Source organism: Andrena cerasifolii, chromosome 16 (genome assembly GCF_050908995.1).
Source record: "Andrena cerasifolii isolate SP2316 chromosome 16, iyAndCera1_principal, whole genome shotgun sequence".
Lineage (NCBI taxonomy): Eukaryota > Metazoa > Arthropoda > Insecta > Hymenoptera > Andrenidae > Andrena > Andrena cerasifolii.
Window position 1 is genome coordinate 9776199 of NC_135133.1, and position 14589 is coordinate 9790787.

Below are 14589 nucleotides of genomic sequence, written 5' to 3' on the forward strand. Positions count from 1 at the left end.
CGCGGACGAGGCGCGGAACGCTCGAATAGGCTGTAAATTCAGTTCTCCGCGCGGGTCCACCTCCCTGGCGGCGAGTAGGAAGCTACTTTGCGATGCAACGAGCGATGCATAATTTCGCCGATCGTCCTACAAAGAACGCCGCAGCCCTTTGGCGGTAAACAAATTTCGGCGGGCTACGGGATGCTACGGGGCAGATTTTCAGCGTCACCGAACTTTCCTAATTGAAACTTTATATTGTTCGGCGGGACGGGGGGGGGGGGGGGGGGGCAGAAAAATAGAGAAACAGGTACTGGAACTTTCCAATAGCGTCCGGCGGAGGTGGGGATCGATGGAAGGGGCTCGATTCCCGGCGAGCGGGACGCGCACGCGCCCGCGACAACCATCGAATTTCAATCTGCTCGCCGGTAATATTATAATCGAATCAGCGTCGACGCACAACTAAACAGAGCCGTGTAATTAACGCGTACAGCGGAGGAACGTATACTGTTTACGCTCGCGTATCTACAGCTCGGCGCGCAACAGTTAATGAATCCACTACGGCGCAGGGTGTTTGTTAACGCAAAGCTGCTGCGATCATTCTGCCGCAGTTTTTTCCGCCCTCGCGCCTCCGACGAGTCTCCAGTGGCAGCTAGCTGGCTGCTTTAATCGCGCGTCGATAAAAACCGACCGTCGATATTCGCGAACCATGCCACGCAGGAGGGAAATGGGGAATTCCCTCGCTGATGGGACACTGACGCCTAACCAGCCAAAGACTAGAGATATCCAGAGAGGAATGTTTCGATTTTAAAGGGACTGTTATCCCGCAAACACGCTGCCTTCGTTATCGTCCGATGGCAGTTCTACGCATTACAGATACAAGTTCTAAAATCAGCCGACCTAGGCAAACAGTCTCGAGCTCTTTGCTCTGTTTGCTTTGAATTTTAGGTTAGCAAGTTCCGAGGGAACGCAGAAAGTTTCGCGTTGGAATGTTCGAGAAAACATTGAAGCTTGTAGGTCACGCCGAGACGCATCGGGAATGTTATCTTGTCGTACGAGTGATGAAACCTCGTTGCGAGTAACTCGTGCGTGTTTACTCGCAGAGTGCCCGCTGGCAGGCAACAACATTCCCATTGTGTAAATACTTGATACGCGACGCTGTCAATATGTTATAGGGTGTCCGGGGGCATGGTCGAATAGTAAAGCAGGAAAGCAGAATTCAGTTTGTTCGAATAGAACTTCGTTCCCGACGTAATCGCGCGTGGAAACGTGCGAAGCACGATCGCTTACTTCGCTGATAACGCGGTGAAGCTCGCCCCCTGCGAAACCTATGTACTCGGTGTACCCCATACGAATGTGAAAATAAAAGCACGACGCGCAATTTTCGTGGCATTTTACTATTCTACAACTTGCTTAAAAGCGTGCTACTCCTTTCTTTGACAGAAACTACCTAGCTTTGAACTAACAGATTCTTTAAAGAATCAGGGGTTTCAGAAGCATGTCGCTAATTAATTACTCGGGTCGTAAGACAGATTCTTCATTCTACGGTACATAGTATCATTCGATATAGTGTTTTCGAAAGGAATATTAAACGCATGAATATCGTTCACTTTCTTGGTGTCGCGGAGTATTCTCGTTTCTGCCGACACGATTGCAGCGACCACCATCCGTTGACTCCCGATACGAGATTTATGTATTCACGTTTTAATCGCGCCGCAGATAAATAGAGTAGGCACGACGTTACGAAACAGCGATCCGCTGGGGTTCTTATTTATCATTGACCTCCAATAAATTATCGCTGGAGAAAATTTCGAACTCTAATCGCGTGTAAATACAAGGCGTATCTACATTTTGCTATTTACGTCCAGTAAAGTTTACCAATACATATGCTAAAAACATGGATCACAGACGAGGTGATAAACACTTCTTTACATCGGATATAAAATCTATTCAATACTTCGCCTACAATTTTTTTTAAAGGTTTATATAATTCATTTAACTCGGTTTCGGGAAAAATTAAAGTTTCTTTCCTGTATCATTAATGATAGAATTTGTATTTATTGAAAATGGGTTAAAAAATATTACGTAAGTCGCTACCTGACTCCCCTCCTTTAAGAAAACTTAAGAAATTCACGACCCCCTGCCCCCAACCTGCGGTACATGTTACCATCTGTAGAACATACCAAATTGTGGCTTCTCAGTTCGGGCGACGGGAGAGCGCGTGCAGAGTTCTCGTCGTGGAAGGCACGTGGATAGAGAAAAGACGTGGGTGCAAGGAAACGTAACTTTTATTCCTCGCGCCGCACTCTTGGGACGCTTTGTTCGTTCTGCCTTTCGTGCGAGTGAGAAGTGTACACCGGCGCATGCGCATTGTGATTCTCCGTTCCACCTCTCTCGATCGCACCATCGAGAAAGCATCTCTTTCTCTCTCGCATGATGTTGGCGGCAGTTTCGAGCTCTCAATGAAACCTCCATGAACATATGCTCTAAGCTTCGCTTAGAACTAGGCTTACCAACTACTTATCCTAAGAATTCTTAACTTAGTGACTAGCGCCTTGAAACTAACTATCGTAACTTACTTAATTAAAACTAGAGGACTCATCGAGGGTTACCGACGCTGGTCGCTACCAAATCGATACATGTATCGCCATCCATAGGTAGTATGTGAAAGATGAATTCCAATATCTATGCAGTGGATAACATCTCGTCTCGACAAATCTTCCAGAGCGTCCTCGTAAACGAATTACGAGTATTGACATTTAGAAGTGGCTATCGCGTGTTAAGGTTTCTGCTAAAGCGTAAATAATACACTTCCATCGGGCACGATTCTGCGTTTATTCGAGTACCAAGCGTAAATAATTGGTACACGATGCTAGGAAGATTCTAAATAACATTTGTATCCGTAAAATGTTTGGATCCCTTTTGCGGGAATTTGTGTTTATTACACAGTGAACGATATCCACGGCCCAAGTATCGCATATTTTCTGTGTCAGTAAGCTTGTACGTATATAACGCTTTCAACAGCTATATCTGTCGGAGGTTTAGTGTTATTAATCCTGGACATTTTATTTTATCACAGATTCCATAAAAGGATTCGTGTATAGTATTTTATATGCAATATAATTAAGCATGTCAACTTTGGAAGATAAGATTCTGGGTGAAAAACTGCACTACTACTGTAGTAGTTCTAGCGAAGATGAAGGAAATGATTCTGCAGACTCCGACAAAGAATTGGAAAATGAGAAGGGCAGATATCCAGGAGGAATGCCAGATTCCATTGAACCGTCATTCTCGGAATGGGATGGAACTTCTAGCAATACAGGGCCAAAGGGCGTTATAAAGGTAAGGACATGCTTCGAGTCAGTTACGTAAATTTGTACCCATGGCGCAAATTTTGATATATTTCATATGCGTTTCAAGGACTGGCAACGATATAAGCAACTGGAGGCGGAGAAAAGAGGGGAACAAGAGAGAGAAAGGCTTCAGTTGATAAAGAAACTGAGCCTAACATGCCGTACCTCTTTGGACGAAGAAAAGGAGAAAATTTTGGAAAGCGACCCTGACCTGGCTGAATTACTAGCCGACGGGTTCCTTTTGGAATATCAAAGGCAGAGAATGAAAGAAATGCTCGCGAGAGCAGAGAAGCTTCGATTCAGTAAAGTTGTTAATTTAGAAACCGCGCATCAGTTTTTGGAAGCCATTGACAATGAAGACAAATCTGTGACAGTAGTGGTTCATATTTATGAGAATAATGTCGCTGGCTGTGAAGCCATGAATGGATGCTTAATATCCGTCGCGAACGATTACCCTTTCGTAAAGTTCTGTAAAATCTTAGGTCCGTTTATCATATATTATGTCGTCCGCTGTATTATTTAAGTCATAGCGCACACTGAATACCATTTAACTCTGTTTACAGGTTCCGTGGCTGGGCTTAGTAAACACTTTAAAACAGAAGGTGTCCCGGCATTGCTGGTTTACAAAGCAGGTCAAGTAATAGGGAATTTCGTTCATGTAACAGATTACTTAGGAGTAGACTTTTATGCATCCGATGTTGAAACATTTTTAATAGAACATGGAATGCTTACTGATAAAAACTGTGTACCTACCATTATCTCACAGAACGAGAATACACTATCAGATAGTGAATAAATTGAATGGAGAAACCTTTTTTACAACATTACTACATCTTAAATTAGTTCGTCATGAAAAGTAACTGTAGAAAAAATACTACGTGCATATTTAATTCTCATTCGTCTCGCTTCTACTCAACTACATTAACAACCAGCACACTCCCTTAAATAATCGTAATGAGTATTTGGGAATAATAGAATTTCTTAATCATAAAAACAGGTAAATCTACATATTTGATTGAAAAATATATGAACATTGTACATATTTATATTCATCAGAATAAATCGCGTAAATATCTTAAAAATTTATCTTACATTTACAATTTGAACTAATTTAAAACTGTTCTAGTATCTGTTTCTTTTTCTTGATAGCTTTGCAAAAATGTAGGTAAGTCTTTAAAATTTCGTCGTATTCTGTGTTTTGCAAATTTTCGTATTGCTTCTTCAAATTCTCCTTCTCTTTGATTTCGTTCATTACTGCGAATAATTTCTCATCTATAGCTGCATTTAGTATTCTATGAGCATCGATCGTTACTGGAGTCTCTTTGTACATTCTCATGATACACGATAACTTTGTTATCTTCGCCTGCACTTCTGCGACTTGAGCTTTCAGCAATATGTATTCCGCCTTTTCAAAATAACTCCGACTGGTATCTTTGTATTTTAGCTGATTCCAATTGTTGAGCAGAATCTTACATTTCACAATATCCGCTCTATATTGGGCGCATAACTCTTCGATTTTATCTTTCCATTGCAGTAGCTGCACGTCGTGCGGTTCGAATAACTTCTTACGCATATTACAATCAGTCGATCTTAGAACTTCTTTCATGTTCCCTCCCAGCTCTTCGTATCTAAAACATCAGATGGTTATCATGGGCACCCAGCTTACCGAACTCGATAGGCATTCAATTCTATCAAACCTTAACACGAATTTCTGTATCTTCTCTCGTAATATCGTTTCCACGCAGCATTTAATATCCAATGTTTCTGCATAAGTGAAATCATATTTCGGCAAGTCGGTTATTCCCAAAACCCTTGACTCTTCTTGCGCGTTCTTCGAAGTAGATGGCAAGTGCATATACTTGTTAAGCTCGTGAATCTGAAGTAGCCCTTGTAACTTAGTAGCGACGCCTGCAGATAACGATCTTTTAGCATTTAGCGATGCCTCTTTTAAGCAACCCAGGATTATTTTGCTCTTCCCAAGTTCGCCGATGCTTTCTTCGCACAAGGTAAGATACTTCACAGCTTTCTGTGTTGGAACAGTCCCTGGATTGGAGTTTGTTACATTTCTACTTGCATTATATGTGAAACTATGCTGCGGCTCATACAAATTTTGCAATGAATCCACCCTGCCCATCAATCGGCTACAATTCAAACGAGAAATCCGCGAAATACTTTGTATATCTGAAAACGAACGATAGCGAAGCATGTTACATTGTTCGACATCTGTGAATCAATACACGATTATTAATTACGTACCTGATAACTGGCTTAAATCGTTGAAGCTACTCATATTGCTCGCTTCCAATATAATTCCTTTCACATTACATCCGTATGACTTTGTATGCCTTTCAAATTCAAACGGTTAAACATAAACAAATTGGTCTTTTAAAATACTAGCGAGTATCAGCAAGCACAGCTAACGTTCGCAGCCCTCTAGTAGTCTACGAGGATCACCAATTGAACGCCAATCGTAGACGAGTAAAATTTATCTAGATAATAATTCCAATTATTGAACGTGCGATAAAACAATTTTATCCGTTGTCTGTCGAATAAATGTAATCTAAATTATTGTTTCTACGTAGTAAGTGCTTCCATACCGAAAAGAAAAGGAATTCATTCGTATATTAATAACATCGCGATATCAAATATGTAGTTTTACAAAGTTGGCTTAACTGGTACTTTTTACTTGAGAATTTGAGAAGTCAGTGCGTTCACAGTAGTGCAGTAGTGGACGGCGTTGCTTGTTATCGCAAGCTTGTTTCGGTCGTGTTTAACCTGAGAAATGGCGGCTAATATTAACGGTGTGTTCGGGGAAAACTTACAAAATGCGATACTTGGAAGTAAAGTGCTCATCGTGGGTGCCGGCGGGATCGGCTGCGAGATATTAAAGAATCTCGTCATGACAGGATTCACCAATATCGAAATCGTAAGTACGAGTCGATGAACAGTAGTCATGTTTTAACCTCCATACGTTTCCCTCCTTTATTGCGATCAGTTGTCATTTAAAATTCAAACCGGTGTTTGCATTATCACGGCTGATCGCTGCGTGGCATTATTTTACATTGATGAACGCCAACGAGCAAACGATTCCAATTTTTTCTAATTTATGTTACCTACGCTTTGAGCGATCGTATACTAAATAAACACACGTTGCTTTCAGATTGATTTAGACACGATAGACGTCAGCAATTTAAACAGACAGTTCTTATTTCAAAAGAAACATGTTGGAAAGTCAAAAGCTGACGTCGCGAGAGAAACAGCGTTGACATTTAATCCTGATGCGAAAATAGTCCATTATCACGACAGTATTACATCGTAAGTATCTTTATTTCTTTAAACCAGCAACGTTATGCTTCGTCGTCGATTATATAATTTTATATCCACAGTCCTGATTACGGAGTATCGTTTTTTAAGAAGTTCACATTAGTTATGAATGCGCTTGACAATAGAGCTGCTAGAAACCATGTGAATAGAATGTGCTTGGCGGCGGATATACCGTTAATAGAATCAGGCACTGCTGGCTACGAGGGTCAAGTAGAACTTATAAAGAAAGGATTGAGCCAATGTTACGAATGTACGCCAAAAGCTGCGCAAAAGACTTATCCCGGTTGTACGATTCGTAATACACCCAGCGAACCCATTCACTGCATAGTGTGGGCGAAACATCTGTTCAAGTAAGTTTCTGAATTAGTACTTTCCTTAAAACCCTGTGAAATAGTCTAAGAGAACACTTTTGAAATTCGCGCAGTCAATTATTTGGCGAGGAAGATCCTGATCAAGACGTTTCTCCAGATACTGCTGACCCAGAAGCAGCGGGTAAGGGTAATGTGTATAAAATTTATTAATATGTTATCACGTGAATGTACACATATGAATTTTATGCGATAGATGAAGCAGGCGAAGGTGCTCTTAATTCAGAATCAAATGAAAAGGGAAACATCGTTAGAGTTTCAACTAGAACTTGGGCGCATTCCTGTGGGTATGATCCAGAAAAGCTGTTTACAAAATTATTCCACGACGATATAAAGTATTTGCTCAGTATGGATAATCTGTGGAAGAAAAGACGACCACCCACTCCTTTAAATTGGAAAGAACTACCAGACGGAGGTTTGTAAAGTGATAAAATTTGAAATTTACGCGGCCTTAGATAAATGTATGTCTATTCTAACTCCTTATGATACAGTACCAGGATGTAGTAAGGAAATTAATGAGCCAGGCTTAAAAGACCAACAACGTTGGAGTATTTCCAAATGCGGCACGATATTTGCCGAATCGATAAAAAGTTTAAGCAAAACTCTAGCGGCTTCCCAAGAAAAGGCACCAAATAATCATCTTGTTTGGGACAAGGACGATCAGAGCTCGATGGATTTCGTTGCGGCATGTGCCAATGTAAGGGCTTATATCTTTGGCATAGCCCAAAAGACGAGGTTCGACATAAAATGTAAGTGATCAGTTAGAATTCTACATTGAGACACTCAGAAATGATCCTCACTAATTTCGTATACATTATTTCTCGTAGCAATGGCAGGGAATATAATCCCAGCAATCGCAACCACAAATGCAATAGTAGCTGGGTTAGTTGTCCTCCATGCATTCCGTATCCTCCAGGAGAATTTGAAATCGTGTAGATCTGTATATTTGCGCTCAAAAATGAATCACCGCAATCAGTTGCTGGTGCCAGAGAAAAACGTTAATCCGCCGAATCCAAAGTGCTATGTGTGTGCGCCTACGCCGCAAGCTGTACTAGCTGTCGATACATCTAAAATGACAATCAAACAATTGGACGATGTAGTATTGAAGAATAGATTGAATATGATCGCCCCAGATGTGATGATAGACGGTACGGGCAGTGTCGTCATTAGTAGCGAAGAAGGGGAAACCGAAGGGAATAACGATAAGCTTCTAGAAGAATTGGGAATCAAGGATGGTACCATTCTTAAGGTTGACGACTTCCAACAGAACTATTCGCTAACGGTGACTGTAATCTATAGAGAACAACCGAGTTCAAAGGGCGATAGTCCTGATTTCCTCATCCTAGCTGATGAGAATGATCTTAAACCTAAAGAGGATGACGATTCGGTGAAACCATCTACCTCAAACGGCCAGGTGAGTAGAACATTCTATATACGGCATGGATATACTTGAAAATTCAAGATATGTATACAAAAATTCTATTCAGGCGGAATCTGACGACAATGTAATGATTGTTGAGACCGAAACCGTTCCGTCAGACGTGGCGAAGAAACGTAAAATCGAAATTCCCGATGTAATCACATCTCCGAAAAAACGAAAATTGGAAATCGATGATACAGACGATGTTATAACTATCATCGAGAATGATGTGATTAGCGACGGTGCGACTGATAAATCAAAATCTAAACGCACAGTCTCGGAAGACGATGACTGTTTAATTGTGCATGACGATAACTGTTTAATCGTGCATGACGATAACTGTTTAATCGTGCATGACGATAACATGTAATCGTCTGCGGTTTCGAAGTAAGTCAACTAAACGAAGTCAGATACATTATTCAGGATTTACAGCGAAATTGGGATAATGGAAATCGGTACCATTAGTTTTACCTAAAAGGGTGTGCTTGTACAAAAGGAATGTGCATACATACCGATTCCAGTAGCTGAGCTGCGAATTTCTCTTTGAATATTAAACTTTCGTACGTTTTATTAATAATACGTGGACAAACAAGAAACGTGATTGTTAGTAAATAAGTTGAAGGTACATGTGATAACATGCTATGATGGGAATGAATGTGAGTTGTACAATAGCGACCTTACCACATCATCAAAATTCTTTCGGAATGGAACTGTATTTTTAATTGCTGCATATATTTACGGGGATACAAAGCGTTATGTTTATAGTGTGTCATTTCATAGAGTGTACCTAAACAATTTTATATAAAAAGAAATAAATACTTTTTTTGTACTCTGAACTATCGTATCCTCCAGTTAGATTATTTTTTAGGTTCTCTTATTTGCGCAGAATATATATCGATTCAAGTTATAATTGTACATTTCAAAGTCGATCTTATATCGGTTATACAATTTCAAAATAATTTCTTGCGTCAGGTTTGCAAAGTATTTACATGTAGTATCGAAGTCAGTGTATCCGCCGCGGGTCTGTTCCAATTTTGGTAAATATATTTTATCCTTGTCTAATCCGAATTTCGAGAAAATATAATTAATTTGTCCGTACGTATAGTCGTCCAACTTCAAAATATAATTGTAACGTACGTTACATACGGCACAATGTGTATAATATCGATTCCAATGAACGTCGTCTTCTTCTTCAGCACTTTGTAAAAGCCACAGCAGAAATTCTTTAAAAGTCGGTACCACCTTTAATCTTGAGAGAAGAGAGTGTATGTACATAAAATCTGTGGCTGATTTAATGAAAACGTTTGTACGGCATTGTATCAAATACCTCCTATCAGCTGTAAATACTCTTTGATGAAAATTACCGGTTGTTGTATTGGAACGAAGCAGTTCGGGTCTTGTAATTTGAAATATTTTTTTAACATAGATCCAAGCCTGCGCTGTGTGCTTCGAGTTGTCCTCTATGCGATCTCTAAAATGTGGAGCACACTTTTGGTAAATAATTTTAACAGGCTCAAAGTGTGCGTAAAAAGGTACCTGTATGATGAAACAAGCCTTTGGAAAGGATGGCGCACGATTAACAGTTTAAATACTTTTTTATCATTCGCAATGTGGTGTAACTCCTTTAAAGTTTTCGGGGCTAAAACGTCAACCTCTCTGCGAACAATTTGCGAGTTAGAGCACTACTTATATATAGGTGAATGATGAAGGATTATAATTACCTATAATAATTTCGCGTCACTTGACGTCCCTCCATATCTGAAAACAATTTTGTGAAACTCGTTGAAGCCACTTTTCGAATCCAACAGTACATTGCTTTATGTTGGGAGTTGTGTAAGAAGTGTCTCCTTATCACAGGCGTGTTTAAGTGATATTTTACACATGCATTTGAAATTTGTTGAAGCAACGTTGCGCTTTCCTATTATACAAAAGTTATCAACCCTACGTATGTTTTATCTATAATGTTTAAAGAAGTCGGGCTTACCTGCAGATTAATTAATTCCCCGTTCATTTCATCGCGCTCTAGAAGTTTTATCTCTAAATCAATTGGTTCAGTAGCTACTCGAGATGCTAGCGAGCACGCTTGCTTTGTCTGATTGATACTTATAAAAACGATTGAATCTGGCTGCTGCGTCAGGTAAAAATCTTTCTTTATCTTTAACAGGAAACAGCAAACTGCAATATATAAAATGGCACATAACGTGCATTTTATAAATTGCCCTCTAAGAGACATTATTAAAACTGAAGTGCGTATTCTGACAGTCGACTGCCAAGATTAAAACATCCGTCCGGGAATTGTCTGCGGGGGTGGGCTGGGAGATAGCAGTTATCTTAATTCCACTATTTTCGAATTACCCGTGAAAATAGTGGTAGAAATTGATCTGATTTAATGTTAGAGGTGAAGGAGAAAATGAAACAAGTATATTTATATTGCTTTTTACTATGAAATAGCGCCGAAAAGACATACTATATAAATTAATGATTTCAGTACATAGTCACGATGTTAGGCTGCTTCTGCAACTAAGCAACAGTAATCATTTGATAGTTATGTATAATTTGTAAATGATGTAATGGCTGATTGTGACAAAAATACTCTCTTTTGAAATTGGCTGTTCTTACGAATTTCTGTTAGAAAACTTTACTTGTGATAACTGAAAAAAATTGTGTTAGATTGCTGCAAAATTAAATTCTTTGTACGGGGCAGTGGTCTATGTTAAAACGGTACGTCGTTTTATCAGATCTGAATATGAAAATTCAAATTATCAATACGAAACATGATCTGTTAATAATCACACTGATTCACAATTGAATGTTTTATTTATAAAGGAAAATGTGTCGGACATCAATACGTAAAAGTTACAAAAATATATAAATAATACCTAAATTGAATTTAATAAAAAAGAAACTCAACAAGTAAAAAAAAGAATGTCCTAAACTGAGTACAATTTCATTATCTTAGTTGCTAAATGCACATAACAGGATGCGATCAATTGTGAATCATTGTTCAATCATTCCGTAAGTTGCTTTTACTCCGGATATACTTGCATTATCGCGTGACACTACGCGAAAGAAAATAATCGCTGAAGCTGAATATCGAAATTTCATTGATCATTAATTACACATTCGAAGCATTCAGATGCTTCTCAATATACCATTTCGTTGGAAGAACACAATAGTGTTTTAATTATGTTAAAAATTACACATGGGTCAAATGTATACGCACGCGTTTAAAACTTCAAGTCACTGTTTCGTAGAAATAATTAATTGTTTAAACACCTCCTATCGCATAGTCGTAAGTGTCGAGGTACCTCGAAAGCCCTTACAATATGCGTATGATTCGAGAAATGAAAGAACAGGTGGATGACGAGACAATGTTAAAAATTTCTTATCTACGATCCCTGTATCTATGATGATGATCGCGGGAAGATCGATGATCGCTATGTCGGCCGTGTCGACTGGCCGTCCTCCATAAAAATTCGTCTACGCTCCTTTCGTAACTACGTTTCTCAAGTGCGGAAGCGGCTGCGGTGTAATCGGGTGGCAATGGTAGACCATCGTAATACCTGGGTGGTGGTGGTGGCGGAGGTAAAGAGTCATAGGGATGGGGTGCAGCATAAGGGGGTAATGGAGGTAGTTGGTGTTGCATGGTACGCATATAATCCGCCACATACGCTTCAGCCGCAGCGGCTACCCCTAATCCAGGACTGCCGTATCCCCTACAAAAGCGACAATTAATGAGACTGCACTGCTAAACGAGCGACGATAATGTATCTCTCAACGTATACTGTACTTTGAGTAAGGAGAATCGCTTCGATTAAACCAACTAGCATAACGGTGGTGATGATGATGATCCCTTGACCCTCTATGCTCGTTACCAGCTAAATGAGATCCTCTTGCTCGAGAAGCTAAACGAGATCGCGAAGTTAAGAAGAGCCTACGTCCCCTACCACCCCTCGACCGTAAAAATCTAGAACCGCTATTAACAGGCCTATTGTCTCGAAACGAACGAGACGACTTCATGATATGTTTCGCTGCTTCCTTAGACTTTCTCAAAATTGGAGTCATTTCGATCCCTGAAATATTCATTGGAAATCGTGAGCACAGGAATTCCTTTGATTTGCAAACTAGTTTAGAAACCGGGCATTCTTTATTTACCTTCGTCTTCTGGAAAGAGCCTACACAATTCCTCGGCGACCCTTGGCTCGATCTCTTGCCCGTCGCGGCCGATCTTTACCTGCTTACCATCGTTCCATGGATTATATAGGTGTAACGTTGCTGTAAATGGTAATTCCTTTCTACATATCCAATCCACTTTAAACACACCACCTAAAGCTTTAGCTGACAAGCCTGGGGGCAACACCTATGATTCGCATATACATATATTCTTCTTAATAATACGAAAGAGACTCTCCGAAGCTACTTCCATTTAATTATTCCACACAAACCCAAGAGATAGGTGCCCCGTCTCTTCTAGACTCTGTGCTAAGCCGTGCGAAGCCAGCAAACTTTCCTGACTCCTTTACAGAGAAAACAAGCAGAACATTTCTTGATTCCCTATAAGCTTGATTTAAGTTGGCTTCGTTTTGAGGCAGTGTACTCCATACTCCTTTAGCCTTGGACAGTGTGACATTCTCGGCGTTGTTTGATTTGATGATGAAAAATCTAATAAAAAGAACTTTAAGACATGTCCTTGGCATTTACATTTATACGCTTATCTAAATATATACAAAGGACTCTCAGAAATGCTAGTTCACTACTAGGAGAACAGTTTCCGTTAAATGTATATTAATTTTAGAAAGACAGAAGGTGTATACACTCTCGTATACACCGGAGTGCTTGTATTTTGAAAAGCAGCCAACCTTGCATCCCTAAATAAGTAATTTAATTTCGTAGCGTAGTCGTAGCTCTTGGTAGCTCCTTTGCTCTCCTTGGATCTTGCACGTTTAGTTTCAGGGCTGGACGATTTAGAATCCCTCGACCTGGCACGCTTCCCCCTATTCTTCCGATTACGCTTATTGTCTCCGCGCGAAGACTTGGTCGAAACAGAGCTTATGCTTGGTTGACTAGAATCAGAATTCGAACTACTCGATGAAACCTCGCTGCGCGTGTCGTACGTCTCATCGGCAGCGATCTTTAACTCGTCCACTATGTCGTTCTCGCCGCAGCTCAAATTTAAGTTGTCCCCGTCCGTATTATTGTCCATATTTTCACTTTTTACTCGACATTCACTTTCACTAATGCTCAAAAGAATCTCGCTACTTGTCCCGTCATCCAGGCTTTGTATTTCTGGATTTATCGGGCTTTCTTGCGCGAGGCCAATGCAGTTCCGGTGCCTTTAAACCTTCTCTGAAACGCAAATATAAAAAAGGGCTTACTAGATGGATATCCAGTATGCGGCGATACTCGTCCGAGAACAATATCATATTCGAACAGATCTGGTACGTCTTACGGCAAATACGCGGTAGGAAATAATGCGGTGACATTTTTATTACGCGAGAAGAAAATTTCTTTCGAACTTTGGTCATGAAAGTCTATTGCAAGCAGACGTGTGCTGTTTTTCAGCCTATTAATGGTAGGAAGGCGAGGAGTCCTGGATGCTTTCTCTGTAATAACAGACAGTATGACACACCGTACTCGTCTGACGTCTCTATGCAGTCTTTTGAAACGCGGAGGGCTATGCCTAGGAAAGTTCGTTGCGAATAATAATTTTAATGGGAGCGTCATCATCGTCGCCACAGAACATACTCGAAACCATCGTGTTCGCCATTGATTTTATAAAGAAAGTTCATGTTTCGCAAACATTTAAGTCCTTGGTGTTAGAAGCCCTTTCAGGCAGCTCGTACACACTTACGTGCACACTCGTTCTTCACTAACACACTTCGCACCTCACGCAAGTATGCTAAATGATTATTATCATATGCGTTCAATAACTATTCCAACTAATCCTCCACACCAAACGCACAGGAGACTCGCGCGGAAAATCCTACTTCCTTCCATGGAAACACAATAAACGTTTATCGCCTCGCAGAAGCGTAAACCACAGCGTCCATTGCGTGACGTGTTCCCTACAGTTCCCTACGATCGATAGAACCGATCGCAGTCTGAAAACCCCAGAACCTCGGGCCAACCCTAACCGATTTCCTTCCAT

At 40.3% G+C, this 14589-nt stretch overlaps 5 protein-coding genes across 9 annotated transcripts; 2 read left to right on the top strand and 3 right to left on the bottom strand.

The window, feature by feature from the left end:
• Nucleotides 1-3105: 3105 nt before the first annotated feature.
• LOC143377552 (phosducin-like protein 1) lies at nucleotides 3106-4156 on the top strand. Its single transcript, XM_076828953.1, has 3 exons — nucleotides 3106-3318; nucleotides 3397-3811; nucleotides 3893-4156. Exons 1-3 carry the CDS (start codon nucleotides 3106-3108, stop codon nucleotides 4123-4125), a joined length of 861 nt encoding a protein of 286 aa, XP_076685068.1. The 3' UTR covers nucleotides 4126-4156.
• A 165-nt stretch (nucleotides 4157-4321) lies between these two features.
• LOC143377551 (uncharacterized) lies at nucleotides 4322-5751 on the bottom strand. The gene is made up of 3 exons (XM_076828952.1): nucleotides 5586-5751; nucleotides 5027-5510; nucleotides 4322-4957 (listed from the first exon to the last, which is right to left on the bottom strand). The coding sequence occupies exons 1-3, from the start codon at nucleotides 5617-5619 to the stop codon at nucleotides 4441-4443; spliced, it is 1035 nt and encodes a 344-aa protein (XP_076685067.1). The 5' UTR covers nucleotides 5620-5751; the 3' UTR covers nucleotides 4322-4440.
• Nucleotides 5752-6070: 319 nt separating this feature from the next.
• Uba2 (Ubiquitin-like activating enzyme 2) lies at nucleotides 6071-9277 on the top strand. Of its 2 annotated transcripts, XM_076828943.1 has the most exons (9): nucleotides 6071-6255; nucleotides 6490-6644; nucleotides 6716-7003; nucleotides 7078-7145; nucleotides 7218-7436; nucleotides 7513-7770; nucleotides 7849-8435; nucleotides 8509-8731; nucleotides 8780-9277. In XM_076828943.1, the coding sequence occupies exons 1-9, from the start codon at nucleotides 6112-6114 to the stop codon at nucleotides 8809-8811; spliced, it is 1974 nt and encodes a 657-aa protein (XP_076685058.1). In that variant the 5' UTR covers nucleotides 6071-6111; the 3' UTR covers nucleotides 8812-9277. The 2 variants fall into 2 exon arrangements, with proteins under 2 accessions (XP_076685058.1, XP_076685056.1); XM_076828941.1 differs by having other exon boundaries at nucleotides 8509-9277.
• Nucleotides 9136-10715, bottom strand: LOC143377550 (carbohydrate sulfotransferase 11). 3 transcript variants are annotated; one of them, XM_076828949.1, is made up of 5 exons: nucleotides 10426-10715; nucleotides 10163-10359; nucleotides 9978-10097; nucleotides 9769-9912; nucleotides 9136-9690 (listed from the first exon to the last, which is right to left on the bottom strand). In XM_076828949.1, exons 1-5 carry the CDS (start codon nucleotides 10672-10674, stop codon nucleotides 9306-9308), a joined length of 1095 nt encoding a protein of 364 aa, XP_076685064.1. In that variant the 5' UTR covers nucleotides 10675-10715; the 3' UTR covers nucleotides 9136-9305. The 3 variants fall into 3 exon arrangements, with proteins under 3 accessions (XP_076685064.1, XP_076685063.1, XP_076685065.1); XM_076828950.1 differs by having other exon boundaries at nucleotides 9551-9690; nucleotides 9806-9912; XM_076828948.1 differs by having other exon boundaries at nucleotides 9136-9912.
• A 146-nt stretch (nucleotides 10716-10861) lies between these two features.
• Ythdc1 (YTH domain containing 1) lies at nucleotides 10862-14579 on the bottom strand. Of its 2 annotated transcripts, none has more exons than XM_076828946.1 (6): nucleotides 14293-14579; nucleotides 13301-13787; nucleotides 12887-13103; nucleotides 12597-12801; nucleotides 12232-12514; nucleotides 10862-12157 (listed from the first exon to the last, which is right to left on the bottom strand). In XM_076828946.1, the coding sequence occupies exons 2-6, from the start codon at nucleotides 13642-13644 to the stop codon at nucleotides 11827-11829; spliced, it is 1380 nt and encodes a 459-aa protein (XP_076685061.1). In that variant the 5' UTR covers nucleotides 13645-13787; nucleotides 14293-14579; the 3' UTR covers nucleotides 10862-11826. The 2 variants fall into 2 exon arrangements, with proteins under 2 accessions (XP_076685061.1, XP_076685062.1); XM_076828947.1 differs by having other exon boundaries at nucleotides 14187-14579.
• Nucleotides 14580-14589: the final 10 nt, after the last annotated feature.

What these genes read in the sequence shown, in the direction of transcription:
- Uba2 (XM_076828941.1), top strand. Translation starts at nt 6,112, where the DNA reads ATGGCGGCTAATATTAACGGTGTGTTCGGGGAAAACTTACAAAATGCG. An exon ending in TGCTGACCCAGAAGCAGCGG is followed by an intron (nt 7,146 to 7,217) that starts GTAAGGGTAATG and finishes TTTATGCGATAG; the next exon opens with ATGAAGCAGGCGAAGGTGCT. An exon ending in GACGAGGTTCGACATAAAAT is followed by an intron (nt 7,771 to 7,848) that starts GTAAGTGATCAG and finishes TATTTCTCGTAG; the next exon opens with CAATGGCAGGGAATATAATC.
- LOC143377550 (XM_076828948.1), bottom strand. Translation starts at nt 10,674, where the DNA reads ATGTCTCTTAGAGGGCAATTTATAAAATGCACGTTATGTGCCATTTTA. An exon ending in GGGAATTAATTAATCTGCAG is followed by an intron (nt 10,360 to 10,425) that starts GTAAGCCCGACT and finishes TTTGTATAATAG; the next exon opens with GAAAGCGCAACGTTGCTTCA. An exon ending in AGGCTTGTTTCATCATACAG is followed by an intron (nt 9,913 to 9,977) that starts GTACCTTTTTAC and finishes TCCACATTTTAG; the next exon opens with AGATCGCATAGAGGACAACT.
- LOC143377552 (XM_076828953.1), top strand. Translation starts at nt 3,106, where the DNA reads ATGTCAACTTTGGAAGATAAGATTCTGGGTGAAAAACTGCACTACTAC. An exon ending in GGCCAAAGGGCGTTATAAAG is followed by an intron (nt 3,319 to 3,396) that starts GTAAGGACATGC and finishes ATGCGTTTCAAG; the next exon opens with GACTGGCAACGATATAAGCA. An exon ending in AAAGTTCTGTAAAATCTTAG is followed by an intron (nt 3,812 to 3,892) that starts GTCCGTTTATCA and finishes CTCTGTTTACAG; the next exon opens with GTTCCGTGGCTGGGCTTAGT.
- Ythdc1 (XM_076828946.1), bottom strand. Translation starts at nt 13,644, where the DNA reads ATGGACAATAATACGGACGGGGACAACTTAAATTTGAGCTGCGGCGAG. An exon ending in GCTCTTTCCAGAAGACGAAG is followed by an intron (nt 12,515 to 12,596) that starts GTAAATAAAGAA and finishes TGAATATTTCAG; the next exon opens with GGATCGAAATGACTCCAATT. An exon ending in AGCGATTCTCCTTACTCAAA is followed by an intron (nt 12,158 to 12,231) that starts GTACAGTATACG and finishes TCGCTTTTGTAG; the next exon opens with GGGATACGGCAGTCCTGGAT.
- LOC143377551 (XM_076828952.1), bottom strand. Translation starts at nt 5,619, where the DNA reads ATGAGTAGCTTCAACGATTTAAGCCAGTTATCAG. An exon ending in CGATTTAAGCCAGTTATCAG is followed by an intron (nt 5,511 to 5,585) that starts GTACGTAATTAA and finishes GTTCGTTTTCAG; the next exon opens with ATATACAAAGTATTTCGCGG. An exon ending in ATACAGAAATTCGTGTTAAG is followed by an intron (nt 4,958 to 5,026) that starts GTTTGATAGAAT and finishes CTGATGTTTTAG; the next exon opens with ATACGAAGAGCTGGGAGGGA.